Source organism: Pezoporus wallicus, unplaced genomic scaffold (assembly GCF_028554395.1).
Source record: "Pezoporus wallicus isolate ANWC-B61680 ecotype Strahan unplaced genomic scaffold, APGP_CSIRO_Pwel_v1 contig_7066, whole genome shotgun sequence".
Taxonomy (NCBI): domain Eukaryota; kingdom Metazoa; phylum Chordata; class Aves; order Psittaciformes; family Psittacidae; genus Pezoporus; species Pezoporus wallicus.
In genome coordinates, this window is record NW_026640426.1 from 97,455 (window position 1) to 124,108 (window position 26,654).

A 26,654-nucleotide genomic window follows, 5' to 3' on the forward strand; every position below is an offset into this window, starting at 1 on the left:
CTGGTCTTCTCAGGCCTTTTCAGGTTTTACTGTCATTAGAGGCCAAGTTCGGGCAGATGTGCAAAAGGCATCAAAGTAGGTGAGAAAGGTAAGATTTTGTGCAAGGCTTTGGAGAAGGGAGTTAGTTCATTTGCATTGCAATTAGGGAAACTGGGTTTAGATTATATAATGTACCCGTTTCTGGTTTGTGCAATGTCCAGGTGGGCACAAAGTGGCTCAGCAAAATGCTGTAGAGATACATAAGCGGGTGGGAACCCTCCATCCTTCCACATGCTGATCCTGCACTACCTTCCTGGGGTCACACCATGACATGCTCAAGTAGTGGCATGGTAGAAGTGTTTTCTTAATCAGTGTGAATTTAAAAAGTGCTATTAAGGTAAAGGATGTAAATTTGCAAAGTTGATTTGTATTACTAGGCCATCTTTCTGCCATAGCCAAATGGCAATACCCAGTTAATGGAGTGGCAGAGCAAGCAAATGACAGCCTATAGAGATACAGCAAAGGAGATGGAAGCATTATTGCAGGGAAAAGCCAACTTCTTTGTTAACAGGAATGTGGACGCATGCAAACACATATGTGGGCAGCTCATGGCAGGGTTGAAACAAAAATTTGTAGTCTCTCAGGAGTCTCTTGCAGGCACAGTGCAGTCAAGGAGGCTTAGTTTTGCAAGGCATTCCATTAAAAAAAGGCAGAAGGGTGGACAGAATTGCCTGAAAGGTATCAGTGGATGGCACATCTTCTACAGCAGAAGCTGTGAGATAAGATATCCTCCTGCTTATGGCTATGACCTCCACAGTGGTTACTTAAGGCTAAATCCCATATGCCATTTGTGGGAGGCTTAGCGTGGGACAGGCAGGCAGGGGACACATGATAGTCTCATCTTGCTATCCCCAGGTGCCCCAGCTGGCTGGAGGCCTGCCTGCTGCTGAGCCACATGGGCTCTCGCAGCTGCTGGTGATGGAGGGCAGGCACGCACTACTTGCACACCCTATGGGGCAAACTTTGTCTTGTTTTGTAAATGTTAGAGATTTCTCCCATGTCCTTCTATAATTTGCTTGATCAACTACCTCCTTCCGGGAAGATGAGTTTCTTACTTTCCGTATTTATGGTGATGCCCCAAGTAGGATCCTAGGGTTGGAGAGCAACCAGAAAAAAGCTTTCGCTCTGGCTGGACTTTGAGTTAGCCAGGTGCAAGACAGCTCCCATCTCATCTCATCTCATCATCTCATGGGAGATGAGAGTCAGCATGCAGTGTCCTGGGCACCGTGATGTGCCAGTTCGAGTCTGGGGATGGCAACTGGTTGCCTGCAAGGCAGGAGGGGGCCCTTGGTACCACCGGGGCCCCTGGGTTTGGTTCTGCAGCGTGCAAACGCCCATGCCATAAATGAATAATAGCGATATTTTCTGCCTGAGGTTTGTTTGCTTTTGGTTTCTCTTGGACAGTGAACCTGTGCCTTGAGAAAATAAGCAAAATGTTTTTAATATCCATGCCACCAATGAGACAAAGGCAGTGCATCTAATCTTAATCTATATTGTTTGGACTTTTGTTCGGTAAATTAGCTGTAAGAAAGAATACATTTCTTCTTTAAAGTCTCTTCCCCGCCCCTGCTGTACAAGCGTTAACTTCCTGCCCTTCTGCTCTCTCAGTAGCGCTTCCCTTTCCTGTTTTGGTTATAAGCCTTCATAGAGACTCCTGGCTTGTCTCCCTGCCAAATTTGTCTTCTCAGTAATCAGGTGAAATAGTCTTATTTTGATTTAACTACACGTGCTGGATTTGAGTGTACACTCCTGTGGGATTACCTGACCAGGTCTTCCTCAAATGGCAGGCACGTAAGTATCTGGAGACCAAGCAGGGAGGCAGGGAATTTGTTGACCAGTGTTAATGTGACTGGATGGGAAGGAGAGCATGTATTGTCATAAATACAGAAGGCCTGTGTTTTTTGGTGGTAGCCTCATAAGATAATTTATAATTGTATAAAATGGAAATTAAGCTTTTATGGAAATGCTACATTAAATGCATCCCCTAGCAGTGAGGGAGAGGTTGACTTGACAGAGTGATCCTCTTTCATTCCTGGTCTGCCTCTGTGAGCTCCAGGGGAATTGTCGCAGGTTTATTTGCATTTCTTCTGGGATTGAAGGGGAACCAAAGCAAAGCAATTCCAGCTTTAATGAAAGATCTTTATGTTGATTTCCTGTACTCATGTATGAGTCTGCCTCTCCTGATTATTAATGATTATGATCTTTCAAAACCTTTGCTTAAGGTACTGTTCTCCTGAAATATGGGTATGGCTAGCCCACGAGTGAGAGCCTTAAGTCATGTATTTTCACTTGACAGTTCAGTTTTGGGTTTTGAATAATGTGTATTTTACAAGATTAGTTACTTCTTGGTTTTATTTCTGTAATTTAAGGGTGAGAGAAAGTAGCTTATATTAATAGCAACCTGATCTAGTCAAGTTGCTTTTTTACTGGTTTTGATTAATTGGGTCGATGGTGTTTCCCTGGGCCATTTGCTAGATTAATTTTTAGGAAATTCTAAATATTTACTTGGGTTTTATTTTTAGGAACTCCCAAAGTGTGTCTTCAAGGTGGTATGCAAAATCTGAAAGTGAACCACACTTCACTGCAGAAACAAATGTTGTGTGAATGAAAGCGTTACTGGAGCAGTGGAGTTTCTCCATTAGGAGACAGCAACAACCCTACCTTTTTGGAGCAGGTGGCAGCTGAAGGGCATGTTTCCTGAAGCATGGCATGGCTCTGGGAGTCCTCTCAGAATTACTACACTTCCTGCATGAAGTGCCTTTTGCAAAGCAGTTCTCTTAAGGCATGTTTTAACATATTGAGATACTGATGGCTGGAGTTCCCCTTAGAATCATTTGCACTCTTCCGCATCAGTTTGCAAAACCCACCAGAAAAGTGGTGGGTTAAAATTAATTCCACTGCGTAGTTTCAAAATCTCTGCAACACAATCTAAGCAGATGTGCTGCTTTACAAGGGCATCAATCTGCAGCCACCCCGCGGGCCCTAAATCTCCACTAATTGGCAGATGTGCTATTTACATGCCACGGCAGACACCAAGAGGTCAGGGCTCTCTGAGGACTTTCACTGGTGGTGCTGAGGTCAGAGCTGTTCTGGACTGATGCTCAGGCCCAGGTGGAACATCTCTTCCCCTGCGCTGTCATTTTGCATACGATTTTTGTATTCTACTCATTTCTCCCATGCTCAAGAGCACTGAGGGGTGACAGAAGGTTATGCAAGTTTCTCTGGGCATGCCAGGATTGCATGTATGTTCCCAAAGTTAGCAGCTCGTCTCCCAGAGTCCTGGCTTAGTGGGGGACCTCCGTGCCACACAAACTGTCTCTTTTCTGGTTTGCAGCTGAAGTATCTGCAGTAGATGTCTGCAACAGATACTGGACAAGGGAATTCCCACTGGGTATGCCAGTGTAATAAGGGAGAATTCAAAACGAATGTCTTACTGCTAGCAGAAAAAAAGAGTAACTCTTAGATACTCTCCCTTTTGGAGGTGAACTGGTGTTCATATTGCTCCTGTTAATGCTGCAGGTACCAGTGTTTCCATTTCCTGCTCTGTAAAATATGTATTTATCTTGCAGGTGTGTCATTAATTTATTTAACAGCATCAATCTGTTTTGATAGCTGCTTATAAAGGAGGCTTTATTTTTGTACTATTTTCTTGTCATTATTTAATATTGAACTGTTTAGTTGCTGGAGTTTAACAGCAGAGAAAGGTGATGGCCAGTCACCTACAGCAGATGCTCAGTGCAAAACACTCATCTCCCACTGACAATGCAGCCAAAGCCCAGCACCAAAGGCAGATATGCAATGTGTATGTGCAAGATGGGCAGGAGACCAAAAAAATAGCAGCTTCCTTGGGAACCGAGTTTCACGTCAGGCTGACTGGGGCAGGGGCAGCACTGCAGGCAACCAGGAATGAGTGCCAGCTGAGGACTTCTACCTACTGGTTCCCAGCTGGGTTCATTTTTCAAGGGGTCCCAGGAAGTGGGACTCAGAAAAGCAAATTGAGGTAGTCATTGTGGTACCTCCATGTTATATATGAAACTGTGACTGATATTTTTCTAAATGTCTGTTAGACAATATTCAGAGGTCTGCATTTCACTGAGGATTAAAAGCTCCCATCTGGATGTAAAGTCCCTAGGGGCTTCTGCTGTCCTTTAGTGTGATCAAGTGGCTGGGTACTGTTGTTTCACTATGAGGTTTTGCTGTGTTGCTGGGGGTGTTAAGTTCTTCAGTGCTCTGGGACAGGGGTAGAGTGAACGATGGTGACACTGACTGTCCTGCAGTTTGCTTGCAGAGGGAAGTAGACTTTGAAATAGGAGGTCCCGGAAGGAGTCACAAGCATGACTAATGATGTGTTGGAGAAATGAGGCTCCCAAATAGAAATGGGGTCATGAGGCAAGCTGGCGGTGAATCTCTGGTGGGAAAGCTGGACAGCCACTGCACTACAGCAGGTTTTATCTGTAATGAGCTTGGATCTCAGATGTGGTCTATATGAGCCTGGATGACCTGACTGACTTGTGTACAGCGGGTTTCCCAGGTTTTTTTGTTCTGTAAATCCAGTTGTCAGAGAGAAATGTCCCCCTGTTTCTATAAAGACTACTTCTAAAACACTTTCTTGGCATCCCAGTCATTACTGTTTACTGTAGTTTAGCAAATTGGTCCACTGGAGTTTGTGGTACTCTTTAAATGCTCCAGGAACATGACTTTTACATTAGTCATTTTGAAGTTAGCAGACACCACACATCCCCGTACACCAGATTTTGTATTTATGTTAGCTGTTTAAACTGACATTGAGAGAGTTCTATCAGCTTCTTAAATCAGCACCAGCACCTATTTTTTGCACACCAGGTTTAACCATGGTGCTTCAAGAAAAAAGTCACAACTGCGACTTTCTGTAGGCAAACTCAGTGGACACATAGAGTGAGATGTGTTAAATGGTTTGTGAATTATCTCACGTTCTGTGTGAATATTATTATATTTAAATAATTGTATTAATTATGTTATGAATATTATCGACTTATGACACTAATAAGGATTACTGGATAAGTCCCCCAAAAATTTTAGTTATTAATCATTTAAAGGTTGGGGGGTGGACGGATGGGAAATGGAAGCAAAAAATAAGATAAATGTTTGTAAAAGCAGCTAAGAAACAAGGAAAATCCAGAATAAGTTCAAGGCATGATAGCTTGATTTCTATCAGGGGAGCTTTCACAATGCTGAGTGAATGTCTGCCCTGAGGAAATGGTTGTGTCTGTAAATACAAAGGGTAGTAGAAGTCTCCTGGTCCAGCTGACATGCCTGAGTAGAGCCCACAGAATTTGATATTCAGCCCTGAAGTTGGTTAGTTAGTCCTGGTCCATGGTTTCCCCACTCCCAGCCTCCACAATCATTACTGTCATTTCATGCCCCTCTGTGTTTCTTCCTCTTATTTAATTACTTGCAGTCAGCCAAACAAATCCATTAAGTCTCATGATACACTCCCTGTGTTATCTTTTCCATACTCCTTGGTGGCTCCTTTAGGGCTATTAGACCTTGATAATCAGAAATTTACTATAAAACCAGAAAGAAAGAGCTACGGTTTTCAAGTTCTGTGAAGGTGGAAGAGGAGAGAATTTCTGGATGAAGCCATCTTCACTGCAGCAGTGTCTTGAAGTGCAGGCTTACTGTTGCCCCTGACTGCTCTTCCAAGTGCAGTAGTCTCTGTATATTAACTGGAACCTTTAAGCTTGATGTGACTCATTTGGCGCTGTAAGTGCTGCTCGTGCTGTAGCCAGCAGTACAAGGAGGATAAAACAAATCTGTGTGGCCAGCATGTGCTTGGCTGCCCACTCCCACCAGGGCTGAGAAAGAAGGGTCAAAGCTAACCCTTCCAGGAAGGATTAACTCCAGATCAGCTAAGCTGCTAATTTGTGAAGACAAATACTAAACAGAAGAGACTGTGAAAATGGGCTGCACAAAATTAAGCAAACAATATTATGTGCAAACACTTCTTTTTCAATTTATAGTTTCATAATATTGAAGCAATATTCAATAAATCTCAACAATGAATGCTGGATTTTAGGTACCAGCTATGAACAAAGGATTTCCCAGTGCAGCCTGCTTCTATCGGATAGGAAGTTAAGCAGATTTGCTTTAACTTCAGGCAAACAAGTGGTCCTGGTGCAGAGGTTTGCCATCCCACAGATGTAAAGCACTGAGGAGAAAATGCTTTCAGAATAAATAAGGGTGGGTATTAGGATTTGAATGTAAGGCATCCCTAGGAAGAGCTCCTTCCCCTCCACATTTGAATAAGATGTCTTACATCTGCCCTAGAGCAAAACGTAGTACGTCGGAGTAGATGTTACGCACAAACCTGAACAATGATGTAATTAATTAAGTTCCCTTTGCAATGCAGTTTTTATCTTTCTTACACATAATTGCCTGTAGTGGAAACTCAGCAGATGAGTCTGACCGCTTGCATGTTAATGTAACATAAAGACCTAGGAGAGTCAGGAATATTTGGCATGATATGTGGAACCCGATGGATCTTCTTCAACACATGCCCATTTTTCAGTAACTCTAGTGTATTCTTAGGAAAAGAAGGCAACTTCTAGAAGTCTACAATAATGATTTTGTGTATGAACGCTAGTACCTGCCAAACTCTTCTCATGGAGAAGGCCTGTGACTATGAACAAGAGTGTGAATAAACCCCATATTTATTACCTGTTGTGTGTAGTTGGCATAAGTATCAATGGTGTAGGGTCCCAAAAATAACAGACAATTTTGCTGGATCTTCCTGAAACCACTGTTGTTGGATTACATTTAAAATAGTAGACTCCACAGAGAATAATAGATTGATTCTCACTGACCTTTGTAAGAGTAACATTTTCTGGGCTGTTTTCAGGGAGGTCCCTTAAAGTGGCAGTGGGACAGTTGTCCTTTTCATGGGTGGGACAAGTAAAGAGTCTTTCAGGCATAGAGTTACAGCTCTATTTAGGGTGAGACATCAAGCTAGCGATGGGCTCCTGGGGGCATTTTAGGTTTTAAAAGATTGATTAAGTGCTTTGTAGGAAAGGACTCCCCTCATGCTGTACTTGTTTTATTTTCCTTTCTGTTATTTCACTGGAGGCCAAGTAACAGGCTTAATCCTGTTTCCGTTTGAATGGATGATGAAAAAATTCCACTGACTACAGGGAGAGCAGGGATTGAGCATGATGTGTTGCTTCATGTTACAGTAACAATTCGTTGTCATGCATTAAATATTACTCCTGGGGTCTATATCCATATTTCAACCTTGGGGTTGTAGAGGGGCTCTTTGCTGCAGTTTTTAGTGACAGCAAATTTTGAAGGCAAAGTTGCTGGATCTACTGGAATCTGGATATGGCATTATGAATAACATCACAATAAGGCCATAATGTCTGTATGGTTAGGTGCATTCTCTTTGTTGTTAAGTAAGTATAATTTAATTAATTTTGACTAATTAAGGAACCCATGGTAATTGTGTGTTCCAGAATTAATCTGAAATGGAGACAACATTGAGTCCCAGGCTGGCTCTAAGGAAACCAGTGATGTGCTCTTGGTTACTTCAGTGCAGTGAGGTTTGTAGTGACCAGCAAGGCTTGAGGAGAAGGACATGGTGTCACACTGACCAAGTGTGACTCACCCAGTAACCGTGTTTCCTGGGAGCCTTCACACTTGCTGGGCAGGGGGTTACTGTGGCCCAGGTAGCTGATCCCCCCACCAGCTCTGGTGCTGGAGCTGGCATGAGACACCTGATAGCACAATGCACCCATGAGAATAGCACCTCATGGGCACCATCCAGCCACAGGACCGTACCAGAGATTAATTTTAGCCATTGCACTTCCACATGGCAAAGCTAATCCCATATACTTGCCTTTTTGCTGATGCATGTCTCTCCCATCCTCTCCATCTGTGAATCCGAGGCTGACTGGGCATCCCTGGGCACGTCTGGAGGATGCAGGCAGTGTCGCTGCTGCTGCCAGTCTGCAGTTCTTGCACCAGTTGGAGGATTAGGCGGGCTGAAGTGAGCTCAAATCCCTCAGCTGCTAGTTTCAGATATGGAGAAGCTGCCACGAGACATTAGCTTACCTTAGAATAGGGAGGGAGAGGTATTTTCTTGGTAAGTGTATCAGCAAAGCCACAGCTGTTCTCCAGGTGTCGTGTGTAGCAAAGCAACAGCAAATAGTAGATGAACTTGATTTAACAAATTCTGAAGAATATAATAAAAAGTTTAGTCTTTCTGATCTGGATATATTGTTCCAGTACCACAATCTAGCTGTTTCCATGCTATGTGATAAAAATACAATTTATTCTGAATTTTCTTACCTTGTTCTTTAGGGAGATGATTGTCAGCATAGTTGCTCCCTCAGTAAACACTGTGAAGAGTTTTCAGGCTCTTACACGCAGCCTGGAGGAGATCTGTGGGCTGCCTGGAGGCTGTGGAAAGTGACTGATAAAACAAGCCAGGGTCGGTAGGCTTTAGTTTGTACAATGGGGAATGCATCTGCCATGGAAATCTTTTTTGAGACCCACAGATCAGAAAAGGTTGTAAATTGCTGCTGTAATCTACCCAGATCCTCTTAATACTTACAGTAATGTGTTCCCTTTCATTACAATGATGACAGTGATGAGGTTGGGTGGGTTTGGGTTTGCAGCAGTTAGTATGAGTGGTATAATTTGGCATGGTGGCAGTGCAGCCAGGACAAGAGTTCAACCAGGAGCTTCTAATTCATTTCTTTGTGTGCTAGTGAGGCATTACTGAGGCAAAGCCAAAACAAAGACATATATGCAAGAGGGGAAAAAAGGGATTTTTGTGCAAAGCGGATTACCACTTGACATTGCATTGCTGAAAATTATTTATTACAGCTAGGGCTAAGGAAGGGAGGTGTATGTAAATATATAGGTCTAAAGTTAATAGGATGGTCATGATTTTTGCAGGTCTTAAATCTTAATAGTTTTATTTAGCCCTAACATACACTATTTGCTTGTTGAAAATTTCTGTTATACTTGAAGATCTCAAATCTCCAAAGTTTGGAGGATTTATTTTTTCCTTTGTATAAGGAATTCCTGTATCTTCTGGTATAAGAAAAGTGACTGGGAAGTCAGGAGGGTGGCAATTTGAAATCCTGATCCGTATTGACATGTCAGCTCAACAGTATTTGCCAGTGGCATTTCTTGCACATGCAGGGTGTGTTTTGGCGTGAATCAAGTATAGGTATGTTTGTCATGAATATGCAAGCAAGAGGTAAAGAACTGATTAGTTTATGTGAGTCAACAGAAGAAAGATAGTTATTAATGCCGTACAAAATGATGAGACATTTGTGGATAACGCCTTCCTACTTTCTTTGCTACTGGGATGAAGGAAAAAAGAGTTGCCGTGTTTTCTGGGAATTCTAAGTGCATCAGCATGTCTGGGTATTAGGTGCTAGCTGGATTAACATAATTGATTTCCTCAGTTTACCTAACATGGCTTTTGGTTCAAGATCTGCTTGCTTCCAGTTTTAGATGTGTAACTCAGCTGTGGATGTCATGTTTATTGTTTCAGTAAGCTGTAAAATATTGCTAAGTTTTCATGCAAATGCAAAAGTCTTCACATGCCAATAGGCACATAAAATAAATGGAGCATTTGTACTGTTGGACAGTTTTCATAGCATTTAAGTGATACAGGTTATTCCTCAGGGCCTAATATTTTTATATAAAATAGATTATCAGTTCAAAACAGCAGCATGCTGGAGGTTTTTTAATTCTATGAACACATACAAGCCAGCTTTAGCAGAGAGATTGCACTCAAAGGATTAGCAGATCTCTTATGAAACATATGTTGTAAGCGGTGCTGATAATTTCTGTTGGTTTCTTTTCCTTTAGATGTTTTCAGTAGTATACAACAAATTCACTGCATTTTTTCCTGATTTTGTTGTTTTTGCTCTCCAGCGAACAGAGTATTTGCCAAGCCCGAGCTTCAGTTATGGTCTATGATGATACCAGTAAGAAATGGGTGCCAATCAAACCTGGACAGCAGGGATTCAGCAGAATCAACATATACCACAACACAGCCACTAACACCTTCAGGGTAGTTGGAGTTAAACTGCAAGATCAGCAAGTGAGTAACTGTATTGAGTTTCCTGTAAATTAACCTTTAATCTCATTTCATGCCATCAGTTCTATGCTTAATGCAGTCTAGCAATATTTCCTGTTCCCTGCAAGATGCCTGTGAGTCTGTTTACAGCACTTACTCAGATTCTGTATAGGTTTTTTGCACACAGAATGTACCGTGATTTACTGGTGTTTTCTTGCAAACAACTTTTGGTATGTGCCAGGGATTTTAATTTTATTCCCCTTTCGTTTTTGCTTGTGAAATGAGTCTTATTTCATTCTGTGGGGTTTGTTCTTAGCTCCACCTGACTTACTTTCTGCTCTGTTTTTGTTCCATAAAAAAAAAGCAATCGTTCTGCACTGCCATCTCGAGTGATTGTTACATTGCTGTGGTAAGCAATTAGCTCCTTGTAATGCACTTTAAAATTCTAGGTGCACACTGTGATCTGATTTATGGCAGCCTAAGTCTGCAGGGCCTCATTAGGTATTAAAGGAGTTAAATGGGATTTAGATTATCAGAACTGGGATCAGGCCCCACTCAGCCACCAAAGCACTGTGCTCAACCTGAGGCTGCCATGGCATGGCTCTGGGCAGTCTGGCTTGCAGATTTGCTGAGCAGCATGTGCCATCAGAAGCTCTGTAACTAAAAGGCACACTTAGACTCTGAATTACAGAAGTTTATTTGGGTGGAGTAGCAGTGCTATACTATAGTGCCATTTGCATTTTAGAGCAGAAATGTCGGAGTCAAGGACTCCCTCTGTGTGGTGTCATGAGGCTGGTACAGCGGTGGCAGTCCCCTCTGCCCAGTCTGCCGGCCTCTTGCACTCACCTCAAGCCCTCACCCTGGCAGAAGAATCAGGAAACAGTGGGCAACTGATTTCCTGTTGGTTCAGAGAGCGGTATCACTTTCTGGGAAGATGTGATGAGCACTGCCATCAGTATGAGACAGGCAGGGCCAGGGCAACACAGGGCAAGCCAAGGCAGAGAGCTGGAGCTGGGCCACTGCCATCTCTCATCTGCCACAGATGTTGAATTGACTGATCGGCTCATGGAAATGCAGTTGATGTCCCTCAGCTGTAATGATGCTTGGGCCAACTGGAAAAGTTAGGTTGCTTACTGGAAGTGTTAATGACCGCTATGCTGTCCATATACGCAGTCATCATTTTAAAAAAGGAAAAGCAGAACTGAAATAGGTGGGGATTCTGAGCCCACTGGTTTTCAGATCCTTGCAGTGCACTTTTGAAACATCTGCCACATCTTTTGCCACTGCTTTTATGCTTCTCAGTAAAGGAAGCATATTAATGTACTTCCATTTCAAAACCAGAAAATATTTTGAACAATAAGTGAAATACAATGACTTCTTAGTGAGTCGTGAAAGCCAGTGCTGCTTTGTAACAGGCCATGCTGATACATTTTGTACAGACAGCAGGTGAATGTAAATTATTTTCATGCGACTACAATCTAAGATGGGTCTGACTAGGCTATGTAAAACAAACAAAAGTCATAGTCTACATATATATATATAAGGGATACTATGTAGTAGAGGTCTGTCTTACTCAAAGTATACAATTTAAAAAGTAAGATATATTAAAAAATCAGATCTTGATCTGTACTTTAAACATGCTTTGCATTAAGTGTAACATTACATTTGCTTGCAAATGTTCCTTCTTATGAAGAGGCTGCATGCCATCTAAAATTCATCTCAATTCAGAAGGAAACAGATAGAAGAATTTTTTTTTTCTAGACTTTAAAGACTAAAATTCCTCCCTTGAACAAACAGTTTATCTTAGTCACTTAAAACCATTTAAAAGAAAGTACTCACCTTAAATATGATTACAAAAAAAAACCCAGTATTATGAATTCAAGATAGTGTAGCATAGTACTATTAAAAGGAACATTCTGAAAGTCTCAAGATTCAGAACTTAGTATATTTTATATGCATCTCACATGGAATCATAAGCTTGCTAAGTATTTGCATTTAATGAGAACAAAAATTAATTCCAGTTAAAAAAAAAATCTCTACAAGCCATTTCATGCTTGCTCTCAGGTTGTACTAAATCACACTGAAAATGAGGTTTCACTAAAAGCTGTTGCTTTGCCAGGAAAGCCATATTTTTCTGAAAAGGACCAATCATATGTGATTTGGCATATAATGAAACTGCGCAGATTTTCAAGAATTGAGTAACTACTTTAAAAAACATCACACAACAATACCACAGAGGAACAATTTTAAGTTTTATTGTATACTGTTTGGCGAGGTGCAGACCAGAGTAATCTTTATGACTTAACCCTCGTGTGCCTTTAATGTCTCTCTTTTAATTTTTGTTAGTTTATATTACACCCCACTCTTTAACTCTCATTTCTTTTTTTCCCCAACATGTCTTTTTCTGTAGACTCCTTTATTCTCTTTGTCTAGCTGCCTTTCTGTTTTCTAGCTGGTTTTTTTTGGTGCACTTGTTGGAGTTTATGATACTGTCTTCACATGCTGCTTACCTTATCTGTATTTATCTTCTCTAGCTGACAGTGTCTAAAAAGTTCACTGCTAAGAAATATGGCTCTTAGAGTGACAACTTGAGCGTCATTCTCACCACCAGGAAGTGGTCACCCGACCTCTTGTTCTTATGTGTGTGGGTGACATGCTTATCGCATGCTTGCACGCAAAAGCAGTGCTGTTACAGACCAGTGGTACATGAATTCCCTTTTCTGCTCTGCACAAATGTGTACATTTGCATAGACTCATGCTGACGTGAATGGTAATCTTCAGAAAGCCAGAAATAGACTTTTGAAGCTTTGAAGTAGCCACAGAGGCTAGAACTGGTTTGAAGCTAAGGCCGGATCAGTGGTACAATCATTTCATATTATGAGCTTTGATATTTCCTTGCAGCCTTCGTTTTCTCGAAGCCCAACAGTTGCAAGCAAATGGTTCACCCTCTTGTTGCAGCTTGCCAGCTGTCCTTGTAACCTTGCCTGTTGTAAAGGTGAAGCTTCAGTCATCATGCAAGAAGTTCACAAAACTAAAAACATGCAAGTGGTCCATCTTTATGGCTTAACTGACAAGCCGTACCTCCACAGTTCAGAGTCCTGATCAACCAAGGGTTTAAAGTTATGGTCTTACATCAGGTGACTTCAGCTCAGCATGATCTCATCAACAAAAGGCATATGCTGAACAAATAGGCGGGGAGGAGGGCGCAAGTCAAAAGTGAATCATACCTCCTCCTGAGGGTTTGGTGTATTGATGTGGCTAACAAGTGAATGTAAAAACAGGGCCTTGGGAAAGGTAGGACATTTAACATTTGAGCTGAAGCCAAAACTGAAACAGGGACAGCATTCATAGGGTATAAACTAAACCACATTTTTTGAAAAATAAAGAACCAATTAATCATTGCTGTGACTTATCAGAAGTTGGTCAGGTTTGGGCCTGCTTACAGAAATGAAGAATCTTGTCTCAACTATACCAGGTTTTAGTTGCTACACCATATCCTCCCTGTGTTAGCAGCCACAGTATGGCTCTCCATGAGAAAAGTCTGAGCCCTGGCAATGCAACAGGCCCCAAGCTCATATGAAACTTGTGAACCATTTCATGCTCTGGAGAAACAGACAAATGTCTTGTTCTGGTTCAATAAACAAGAGTATGGGTGGTAAGACTACTGTAAAAGCTCTTCCTGTGATCTTCCTTGTGGTTATACCTCAGATGCAGACCTGAGGCCAGCTTGATCCCTTCTAGCCCCATTCCTGTGGGTCCTGTCAATCACCACCATCATCGCTGCTGACAACTTACAACTCAGCAGTCTGCGAACTGCAGTCATAGGGAAGGGCTTCTTGATTTTGAGCTTTTTAATAGATCCCAAAATTCCCTGCCTGCCCCAGAGAGCCTGAGTTTCAAACTGAGATGAAAAAGTGAAAGATAGTACCAGGTAGAAGTGAAGCAAATCTTTTTTTAACATTATATTGATGGGAACGTTGAAAGGTGTCAACATATTAACACTATGCACAACTGGTCTGTAAAACTCCTTGCCATACAAGATCACTCAAATCCAGAATTTAATAGGTATCAAAACAACACCGACATTTCTATCGGTAATGAGACTGCTGTGTTTTAGGATAGAAAATACTAAAAGGGGCGGAAAAAAAAAAGGCACATAATATGTCACGTTTCGTCTTTTAAGACAAAATCCAGGTGAAGATTATAGGAAGAAGTGCTTGTTATAGACAAATCCATTACTTATTTCTGCAAGATTTCCAGTAAGTTTCTCCAATTCATCTATTACAGAATACAGCTGAAGATTACCAGCTGAACTGTTGGTCTGCTCAGCATGGCAGATATTATCGTACTAACATATGAAGCTTTAGAGTAAAGATCCCTTAGAAACACCTGTAAAAACCCTCCTGTGATCCAAACAGGGAGACCTTCTTTGTTTTGGTTACTGCTCTGAAGCACTTATTGTCATCATGTGCCTTGCAGAGTCTCCACACCATCTGTACAAAATACCGTTGTACATTAATTCTTAACAACAGCAGAAGCCTCTTTTTTTCTGTTTTCTAGAAACATTAGCCAAAGGAGATAACATAAGATTCTGGCTATTTTATGTTTCATTTCCCATTTTTAAACATTCTGCTTTGACTTTGAAAACAAGGTATTACATGTGTAGGCATCCTGATGATTACTGAAGGTCAATATTCAGATTCTGTCTTTATTCAACTGAAGGGGTCAAACCCTCAGAAGGGAAGGGATTCTCTCAGTTCCTTGGGTTAATGTTCTAGGAAAGCAAATTTTGAACACTTTGCCTGACTGCTATCGAACAGGTTTTGGCATAGTTTTTTGCAGTTTTTGTTTTTCATTTTAAAACTGCAGTACACCCTCTTGTGCTCTTTGGACTTTAATAGCGCTGTCCTTTGAAACAGAAGCTTCTTTCACTAGGTGAGAAATACTTTGCAAAGCCTGGCAGAAGCTCACAGTCTTTCTAAACATTTACTCAAAGATACTAGCCGTGCCTTTCCTTGTTTAAGCTTCTTGGAAGCGGAAGGAAGACATAAAAATTGGTATATGTTAAAACTGTTGGGTTAGTAATCTGGACATGAGTCTACTTGATACTCCAAAGATTTCTTAATTGTGAGCAGCATTGGTCCAGGCTCTCCCAGTGCTCAGCATTAGAATGGGGGTGATGTCGCCATTTTTCCAGACAAAAGGGCTATCTAAGCTGTCAGCTGTGAGAGTTCATGGCTTTGTTCAGTGATCAGAGCAAAGTGGTTTCCGCATCATTCTGGTTTTTGTGGGTGGCTTTTCATGCCACATGCTGGCAATGTGGTTCCCATTTTGAGGGAACCAACTGTTAGGAACCTACGTGCCAAATATAGACTGTTCTGCATCTCCCTTTGGATCACAGATCAGGAATCTATGAAATGTCACAAAAAAAAAAGAGTGTAGGTCTGATTGCTGCCCAGTGCATTTACATGGGAACTTAACTTGTTTGGGAGCCACACTTGGACCAGATACTGAATGTTCAATAACCATCAGGATAATTTATACCTAAAGCTAGACCAAGTATTCTAAGACTATCTGTTGTCATTGTTTAATGCTGGCTCAGGTAGGTAAATGCAGTATTCAAATAGAGTATATCCGTAATTATATACTTAGAATAGTGGCTTCATTGCTGATTTCCATATTTTTATATATTAATATAGTATAATTATCAGACATATTAACTATTATGAGACAGTGTCATCCTTCAAAAATAGGAATGTGTGAAGAACAATTTGCTCTTTTTGTATTAGGCGACTGTCCAATGTTTTTCTGACAATTTGAATTAGCAATCCACTGGAAAGTCAAACCTCAGAGGTAGGAGTCATTCATCTTTGAAATTAGTTTTAAAACTAGCTTTTATAATTGAGAAGAATTATCAGTCATCTAGCAAAAATATTGCTAATCTAAATAAATACGTTGGGAGTTTCTTAGATGCAATAAAACTTTCCAAAATACTGGTCAATCAGACTGCAAAAAAGATGTATTTGTAAGTTTTCTGGTGTGTGGGGTCCGCCTGTATCAGTAAATACTGTGTACAGCATTTATTCATTACTGGCTCTCTGTTCCCTTATATTCAGTTGCTGCTCCCATTTTACCAAATCCAGGATGGTGAGATTTGCCCTAACAGTGAGCTCCCTGACAGTGTGCGCCAAGGTCCCTCTTCCTACTCCTGCCTACCTCTACTTCCTCCTCCTACTGCTATCCAGCCTGGCTAGTTTACAGATGAGCCATACAAACTAGTTAGATTTCCATTGACTGGCTTTCAGCAAGGACCAGAAACTGTGGGGTTGTTCTGGCTTTGATAAAACTCCAGTCAAAATAACTCCATTTGTAGAGACAATCTCAAATATTGAAAACCAGGTTTGCTGTGTTTGAATAATGAACTTCAGACTGTCCCTGCTCCTCATTTTAAGTTTCTCTGTCCCTGGTTCCCTTCTGCCCCCAGCCTGTGTCGACTGATGAAGAGGGAGCCTCCATTTCCTATTTCTTCTCTGTTTGCAAGTTATCTATGCCTATTTATGAGAATAATTATGATCCCTTCTGTTGTCATTTTGTTTCTTAAATTTGCATCACGATAGAATGCTGTTGTCAGTCCACAGAGGGGTATCTCAGGGGTGCAGTCTCTTCTGTGGGTTCTTCTGGCTTATTAGTGGTGCAGTGGACACTTCTACCTTTCCACCTTCAGCTAGAGCAGCATTTGGGGGTTTTGCATTGGGGGTTTCTGGTTGGATCTCCGGTGTCCCATGTGCCTTGCCCCAGGATAAACAGGGCATTGGCTTAACTGTTCTATGATTCTATGACTGTATTTAGCAGATTAAATCAAAACATGCAGAAACATCCTTCTACTGCCACCACGTCTTACCTGGAATTAATAGCACATACACCAAGGGAAGAGGTGGGAGAGGAAGTGTTTTGTTACCTGTTTTTGTCATTGCCTACCTGATTTGAGGAAAAAAACCCTCTCTCAACATAAGTTGGTGGTGATCAAGTACTTGAGAGGACGAAAGCAGAGCTGGTGCAATGAGTCGAACATTTGTCTGCTGTATGGCAGGGTTAGTGCCAAGAGCTCTCTCTGGCTCTTTTTCTGACAATTGTGCAAGATCATCCTCCAAAAGAAGGCAACAGCTGCTGGCACTGGCTGCTGGCATCTGTCTGCAGTATTCGCACAGCTGTATCCTGCAGAGGTGCTCTAGAAAGCACAATCAGGTAATAGATTTTGCAAAACTAGCTTGCAAGCCCCTGAGGCTGAATTGAACCATTGTAAATCTCACCCCCAGATGTGAGTCTTCTGTCATTGAAACACAGACTGCCTTACCATACGGCTGTGTAGGAGCTACCATACAAATTGCCTCTACCAGTTTAATTAACCTTTACCAAAGGGCTGGGTATTTTTCTCCACTGAAGACAGAACTATTTTTAATGTTGTTTCTGTTTCAAATCACAGGTAGTGATTAATTACTCAATTGTGAAAGGATTGAAGTACAATCAAGCAACACCTACCTTTCATCAATGGCGCGACGCACGGCAGGTCTATGGCTTGAATTTTGCAAGCAAAGAAGAGGCCACCACATTCTCCAATGCAATGCTATTTGCTCTGAATATCATGAACTCACAAGATGGAGGTAAGTTAGCAGCCACTACACTCTTTATTAATCTGTGACATTTTACAGTGCTTGTTATCAATCACCTGGCACAGTTGTCTTGCATAGTACACTGTTATAAAGCATGTTATTATATATATATATAAAAAAATTTGGTCTCTGGTAGACAGCCTTTTGATCAGCATTTGCTGTGGTATGAATCGTACATGCGTTCAGGTTTTTCTCACCTCCCTTCCAATTTTCCATGGTGCCTTAACTCATGATAGGAAATCAGTAGTTATGTGGGAATGCCTCAGCAGGCAGGTAGCCCACGGATTTGTGTGCATCTGCATGTGCATTGTGTTACATGTAAGAAGGCAGAATATAGCTTTCAATAAGCAGAAGCTAAATTAGCAACATTTTATAAGGTAGGACTCAGAGCTGGTATTTCCATTGTGTTCGGTGTCAGCTATAGCCATTGGCTCTTGTGAGCTGGCATTCAAAAAGAGGAGTGTGTGGCATCTCAGTTATTTCATAAGGTAAAATGCAAAGGCTTGTACTCTGGACCTTGACTGATGTTCTTCCTAAGTGCCATATTGACTGTAGTTGAAATTTGTGAAGTTTACTGTTAGATGAAATTGTCATTGCAGTAGCTTGCTGCTGCTGCATCAGATGGCCCAGAATGAAGTCCTTCTTTTTCAGTGGAAACCAGTTTCTGGTCTGCAGTATCTGAATGAAATTCTGTCCTCAGTTACACACCTATGACCTCCCTGCAGCTCCTGGGCTGGGAACAGAATCCTGTGTGATGTCTTTTTTTCCTGCAAAATACACGCCACAGCCCTATTATCCCTTTGAAAATGTAGTGAGACAAGGTTTGCATCACTTGCTGCCACCCAGGTTTCACTGAAGTGGTGATGAAGGGCAGCTCCCTAGAGAGGGGTTGTCTCCTGATAATCTTCAATGCAAAAATATGCCTTCCTAAGAGGTGTATTTGTGATATAAAAGTTTGTATTTTTCTTTTGCTGTTCCTGTTCATCCCCTTAAGTTGACAAATCAAAAGTCAATAAATGACTTAAATTCTGAGCTATATTTAGAACTGAATTCTGACTTCTTCAGCTTGAACCTTTTCAGCTACAGTTGTGCCACAGCAGGAGACTTCAGGAGGAAATCTAGCTAACACTCACCCGTCCTAAACTCATTCAAGTGTAAAGAGTGCAGAGCTCTTTGGTTACTCATATGTGCTCAACCCTTTTAGACCACCAGATGAGACTCCTAATGTTTGGATATTTCAGTTGTGGTCTTGATGTAGTGATTGGTTTACTGTCTATGATGAGTCTGCCTTTCTTCCAAAAGCTGTTAAGTTTGTTTTGTGGATTTTTTTGTCTTCCCATCTATCTCTTTCTGTCAAAGGGAGTGAGGTTTTCACAGGATTTTGAGGTTGTTCCAGGCAAGTGCCTTGTGGAAACACAAGTCTCAAGATAAGGATTTTTTTGGTCTTAGGCTAAAAATGAAAGAAATTATCTTAAACTGGATACTTTAGTTACGTTAGCTACTCCTAATAAAAACAACAGGAATTTTTAAGGAAGTATTTTTGAGTACTTGAAAAGCCTGTTAGGTTTCTTTATGAATATACAGCTAATAATAATTTGCATTTTGTGGAGTATTCTTTTATTCATTTACACACCAAAGTAAAAACCTCTAATTCTATAAAAACAGTTCACAAAATATGCATTTTTATCAATTGTATCAATCAATAAAAATTATTTATATAAATATTTATCCTTAAAATTACATTAGCTACACATTGAGAACAGATTGTATTGAGGACTTTTATGTCATAATAAATTTCCCAGTTATTGCAGTGATCTCAGCATGTGAGTTGACAGCAGAAGTGCATAGCGGATATAAGGTGTAAAATGTTTTTTCAGATCTGCTCTTCTAGGCTCATACAGCCCATAAGTTTTTGTGGGTATGAATTAATGCAGATAGGAATTCACATAAACACACATATCCATACATCTTTTCAGGCACTGCCACTGCCTGCATACTCCATCCATTCTGCTGCCTACATGGTGCATTAGGGCTTGCTTTTTCACATGGAAAAATCATTAGGAAAGAAAGTATGTATTATGTCTATGCACCCATGTATTAAAGTTGCTCATGTGCTTATGCAGATGGATGTGGGCTTTAAGGAATGCTTTTGTACACACAGAACAGCTTACACGCTAATAAAACCCTCAATCAAACCTGGAGAGTTAAATAGAGGTTCCCTCTGGCACATTCACAGTGCAGAATACCCTATCTGTCTGGTAGCTCTACAGGCTGGGATATGCTACACACACTATTTCTTATGTGCTATTTCTAATGTTTACTTGTTTCATATATTCCCTGCTGAGATATTATTGTGTTTAGGTACTGCTAATCTTCCCATAGTTGGATACAGATTCTGGCTTCCATGACTGCTTCTCCTTTCATTCTACCACCCACTTACATAGACTAAAATTAATCATGGTAGACTACAGCAGAAAATCTGAGACTGCGTCGTACCTTCAGCAGACGTGGAGTCAGGGTTCTATAAGATTTGGGAACATAACTAGTTCGGTTGTAGAGCAGTGGTGTGGGTTTTTGAATGGTGCGTTAGGCTGAATTAGTTTAAAAGAAATTATAGTAGTCTGTGTTTTGGGGAGCTGGAAATAATTTTTAGGCCATGCTGACTTTCAAATGAATGAGTCACTTCAAATGAATATACAGTTATGAACTAGCATTGAGAATTACTATACTGTCCCACTTCCTCACAAGAGACTACAGTATCAGAGATCATTCACTGCAGGTGCTGATCTCTCTCTGCTACTTACATGGGGCACCAGTGAAAACTGAACTGCTTTGTTAAATGCCTACAGTTAAATGGCTGAATCAGATCCTATATCCAGCCTGTGTTAACCTTGGTTGCGTGTCAAAATCATCCCAGGGGAGAGATTCTTCCCAGGAGTGTGATACCCCAAAGTTTGAGAAAGTTGGGAAAAAATCCGTACTCTCAACTTGATGTGTAGTTGTTATTTCTGCAGTGGATGAACTCATACTCTTACCCATGGGGAGGGCTGGCCATATTACATGTGGCCAAGTTTCTCAGTGCTTTGCTGTGGTGGGAGCCTCTCCCAGTGTGCATCCTCAGGGTGGGGTGAAGCAAGCCCTGCACTGCAGGAGCTGAACGCATACTCAGCTCAGACTTGTACTTTGTAAGGACATTAATGATCATGTTAGGAGTATTCTGAAATGAGATCAAATAGGACTAAAAAGATGTAATAGTACAAATGTGTACCATCCTTTCTTTGAAGGTTGACAGTTGCCTCACTGAATCACAATTTTTACCTGCCAGCTTGTTTATATGCCTAATTATTTTGATTTCCTTACAAGTCTCTTTAATCTGTTCTCCTTTACAAGAAAAAATGAAGAATTGGTCCTGAGCCAGCCTGGAAAATGAGAGCAAATGATAACATTGACTTGCTCATTACCAGTCTCTTGCTTATGGTTCTTTAATGGTGTCATTTAGTAAGACCATTAATATGACAAGTGACTTTGCCATTAAATTGCTTTTCTTTCATGGGTGTTCACTTCGTGAAGCCAGACCTTTTATTGGCATAAGTTACCTCGTGCAAGGAGTGTCACCAGCTTACCTTGTCACCTGCAGCCTGGTTACACTAGGGACAGAGCATCACCCCTTCTTGATACTGTGGGAAAGGCATTTTGCACAGATCCTGCCTGCAGGCTGTTTGGTAAGCAGATAAGGTTCATGTTCTTCAGGGCTTATATCCTCTTAGCTTTAACAAATGCAATGACCTGTGGCAGCACAGCACGGTTATTGAAGTAGGACATAAGGTGAGGAAATCAATAAGCTAAAGTGGGTAAGTTCTTCCCTGGCATAATTTTGTAGAAAAGCTGTTGGTGCCTGTGACGAAGGTAACTCTTTCTGTGGGGTTTAACAGAGCCTATACACACTGTGTGTTTCTGCCGGTGAGTGGTTACACTTGCCTGACAGGGAGATTGAGACTATTTTCTCTCCCTTTTTGCTTCCTGTATTGCTTGGGACATGCAAAGGAATGACTTCATTTCTTCCCTTCCTTATTTGCTTACTTCAGACACGGCCCTTGCTTCCCTGCTGGGTCCTGACAGCACCTCCATGGTTCCATGCCACAGAAGGAGGCAGTGGCTTGGCTTTGTGGCTTGGCGTGATCAGCTCTGAGGTCATCTTGGGCTTCCATGGCTTAAGGGCTTAGTATCTCTTGGAGAATCTGTGAGAGTCTGATCTATACAAACTACTGGTAAATGTTGTTTATGGCATAGGGAATGTAACATATCATGGACTTTTGCTTTTCTTTTCATGTCTTTGCCCCGGGGACTTGGATAGTTATTGTTGACTTGCAATGCAACCCCCCCCCCCCCCCCCCCCTTATTTGAAAATGTAAATACTACATGCTAGAAAGCCTTATTGCTGCAGAGTTAGTTAAAGAGGTCAGCTGTCTTCTCTAAGAATGGAGAAGTTGCAGGCAAGAATGAAATAGTAGGGGAAAGATTTGAAGAAAATGAATATGGATTTATTTTTATTTTTTTTCTTTTTATTGCTTGTAAGAAAGCTATTTTCTTGCTCTGGCTCACACTCTGGCTCACAGACCACATAATACAGACGTATAGGTCATGGAGGGTGCAGAGTTCAGCCCCGTGCTTTATGACGCGGAGTTTCACAGACCCAGCTTTATCTACAGGGGGGGCATTCTGGCGCTCAGAAGGATTGCTCCTCACTCCTCTTCTGATTAGCAGATCTGCTGGCTTTTCTTTTCCACCATTGTGAATTATTTGACATGTATTTCTCCAGTCCCCTTTCCCATAGATGGATTTGATTAAGTTCTTCAGAGTTTGAGATCTTTTTCCATTCCTTCAGTCATTCTGCTCGTATCCTCATCCAGAAATGACTGCATTTCTGTATTGCTGGGAGGAAATTCTTTGGAAAGCACTTTGAGCCCTCCAAAATAAGGGGAGAAATAGAAGAATAAAGCATTGATTCATCAAACAGCAGGTAAATTGGCAGCATATAGCATACATTCACTCTCCAAGTTAGATGCCCTAAGTATTGCAAGGTTTGTGTCAGTGCGGGCTGTGTGTGGAGATTATGGTCACTGGATTTCAGATGAAAGTCTACACAAGTTGTGGGTTTTTTTGTATAGTTTTGTGATGTTATATTCAGTTCATTTTTCATTAGAATTTTTCAACTAGCCCCACATCTCTTTGTGTTTCGGTGTCACTAAAGTGTAACTGCTGGGAAAGTCAGTCAGCTGCATTCATTCATCTTCTACAATGCAGTGACTGTTTTATTTGATAATATTGCCCCAAGACTCCCCAGCACCCCAGAGGACACAGTGTGGGAAGACAAAAGACTGCATCTTCATTACAGTACTGCATAATACATAAAATAACTCATCAATAATGGAGGGGACCCGCCACGGAACACAAAGTCCACTTGCAGCCAGCTGGTTCCAAAACCGTGCTGGTGTAAAGGGATCTGTGCTGAATGCAAGATGCTTCGCATACTGCACTGTGGACTCATTTCCCATGTTATCAGGTGTGTTGGTGCAGATTATAAACCACTAAGGTGGTATATTCTGTGCACATTGTACTTTTAAGTGTGCTAATAGTATTTAAAGACTTGTGTAACTTCATGCTGTGTAGACAATGCAGGACTGTAAGCGTGTCATTCTGCTGCCCAAATCATTCCAGAAGTTGCCCCTATTTATAATGCAGGCTTAGAGAACTTGTAAATAGCAAATGTTTAAACTTACTAGTGTAAATATGATCCATGTGGTCAGACACCTAGTGCAAGCCAAAATAGCAACCCACAGGCAATGGTTAATTGGGTGTATGTTAAAAGTACAAAAAGCTTTTGCTCCTTTAGAAAACAAAGAAGCTTTCCCAGGAGAATAAATCTTTCCCAAGTGACATCTTTCCAAAGTACCAGAGAAGGGTTTAGAGAAATGAATTTCACAGGTTTCCAGCCTACTCCAGTTTCAATATGAACTGTGGTTGCTCAGAAATGGTCTGCAGATAGGGCAGTTTCTGATCTAACTTGCTGCACTTTGTAAGTCAATGAAGAGGAAGGGAAAATTCAAGTAAGATTGAGTTTTTTTCTGTTCATCTGCTGCATTGCTTTATCTCTGGAACTGTTCCAGAAAAAATCCACTTGACTTATAAATAATCTTTTAGTATATTTCTTACTATAGGAATAAATTTCTTTCCTTGCGAACTGGACAGAGATGAGCTGTTACCCAGCAAACTAAGTGTGAATTTATTTTCCCTGCCATGTGCTCAGTGCATCCCCCTCTGCCTGACCCTCTGAGGGCATAAGTCCCTTGTGACCCCAGCTGAAAAACATCAGCTCGGGCTATAGCAGCACTTGTTGTGTCATGCTCCCAAGGCTCTTACTGTGCTGATGGGTTGACAGTCCTAAAAAAAGCCCACTGCCCATGTTTCCAAATCAACCAACACTTCTCCTCCTGGAATTATGGGCTCTTTCCTTGCAAACCACCCCTGCCTGCAGAACAGCTCAGTGCCCTCTTCTCAGGTTAACCTGTGTTTCCTGTGGTGGATATATGACATTTATATGAACATTTATATATGACATTTATGTGAACCTGGGCACACTTCATAAGTTGAGTTCATGTTAAGAGAAACATGTTTAAAAACAGAACTGAAAGAAGCTGACCCATCTGGAAGAAGCAGTGAGTAAAGCTGGTTAATCTTCTGCATTAGTTTAGCTCCAGCTGACTGGAGCGCAGGATGTGAATTGAACTCCTGAATAGATAAACTGGGGTTACAGACTCCTTTTAGTTACAGTGTTAGAACTGTAAATATCATTCCTATTATTCATCTGTCAGGAAGTCTCTAACTGTTATTTATTTATTCTGCTGTATAGAAATAGGCATCACTTTTTTCAAATCAGTTTTTCAATCCCTCCAATGGACAGGATCCACAGCAGAAAGTTTTCCAGGGCAGTGAAGTGCTCTCCCAGTGTTATGTTAATAAAAGCCCGTGGCATGTTGTTTGTATGCATCTTAGCCACTTTTCTGCAAGACTCTATTATACCCCTGCTTAGAGCAGCAGCAGCGCTGGAGCTGCTGTTGCATGTCGAACAACAAAAGGTGCCTCTGTTCTTTGAAGAGCATAACAAATCTAATGGCTCTTGAGTCTCTCGCTGATGTTTTTTGTTTTGCTAAATTCTTCACTAGATAAAAACTGCTTCAGGAAGGAAACTGGGGGGGAGAATGTTGTTGAGAGATTTAAGAGAGTCTCGTGCACACTGGAAGTGAAGACTTCTGCTAGCAAGGTTCTTTAGCGCTGTTGCCCACAAACCCTGTTTTCTGAAACTCTGCTTGGCTCTGCTCCACTGACCTGTGCAGGCAATGAGCAAAGGGATGCATTTACACCCCAGCCTGCCTTCTTACCCTCTTCATGAGGACACAGTCTGCGCTTGCAGGCCACAGCTCTACAGAAAACAAGCATATGAAAAGCAAATGGCTTTTTTGTGATGAGAACAGTATTTTTCCCTTTACCTTTTCCAATGCCATATTTGGCATGTTAAATCTCAGTACATTTTGTTTTGCTCAACAGTAATAGTCTGTGGGACATTTATTTATTGATTGGGCATCTGATTTCTTCCAGTGAAAGAGAAATTGCTTCTTGGAAGAGATTTGATTTTTTAACAAACCTTTCCATGTTACGTTCCTTTTCTGTCATTCTTAAAGTTCTTTGATATTCAGTGTCCTGGGATAGTCTCTAAAATAACATGACTTCATTTATGTAAAAAGAAGAATTTGTTTTTCTAAGGCAGTTTGTCTTCCTTTTCAGACCATACATGAGTTAGAGGTGCTGTAATTCCATGCAGAGCAATGCTCTGTCTACCTCTGTACATACATGAACATCTCACCCCGCTCTTCAAATTGATTCACACCATTCTTAAAGTTAAATATTGGTATAGTCCATAATATATAATGTTATAGAATAAGTTGAAAAGAGCATTCTATGAATTTTTTCTCACTAGAAGAAAATAGGAGAAAGTATATTGAAAATAAATCAGCTATTTTAAATACTGTAAGGGATCCTGTTATTCTTAAAAGAAATGAATGACCACGTGTTGTGCTGTGGTGGTAGTTACACAGATCCAGATGCGCAAAGAGTGATAACTACTGATAGGCACTTGTAACCTGATTCAGCCAAGCCAGACTGATTTTCACAATGTTGCTGTGCTCCTCCAAATGCACTTTATTTTCTGAAAAGTAAACTATAGAAACTTAGAAACTTCTAAGAGGTTGTATGGAAACTACAGTATCTGAATATACATAACACAGGAATACATATTGTATTCATTTTAAATCATCTTGCAGAAATGGTGCCTTCTGATAATGACAATGATGTCTGATTCTTGTCTTAGCCCTCTCCTTTACTTATACTTTTCATGGGTATGCTATGCTAATTTTTGGGTACTAGATAATTTATACCAGTGGTTAATTTGGGATGAGATATCCAAACATGTGGGGATTAAGATAGGTTTAGGTTATTAGTTGCTTAGCTGGTTCTTTTTTTTTTATTTAGTAGACTTCCCAGGTTCCTAGCTAAGAGCCAGACCTTATAATAGTTTGTCTCTACGCAATAATTCACACACTCTCCTAGCTGTGATCCTGATCCAAACAAGTAGTAATTGTGTGACCACAGTCATCCCATTGACGATAGTAAAAAGGTGGGCATCTGTAGCACAGTGTTTTGTACCTGAGCTGGGCTGTCTGTGTGGCCAAGGAACAGTACCAGATGCTCCTGGAACAGTCAGTTGCACATTTTAAGTGTCTCTATCAGGCAGCTGTAAGCAAAATTCAGCCTATTTTTCT

General features: G+C 41.1%; 1 protein-coding gene across 1 annotated transcript in view; it reads left to right on the forward strand.

The window, feature by feature from the left end:
• The window catches only part of EVL (Enah/Vasp-like), a 126,007-nt gene that overhangs the window by 44,295 nt on the left and 55,058 nt on the right, over positions 1–26,654 (forward strand). The window contains exons 3-4 of the mRNA XM_057418938.1: positions 9,964–10,132; positions 17,592–17,769. Coding sequence (XP_057274921.1) covers positions 9,964–10,132; positions 17,592–17,769 — 347 coding nt within the window. The remainder of the gene's footprint in view (positions 1–9,963; positions 10,133–17,591; positions 17,770–26,654) is intronic.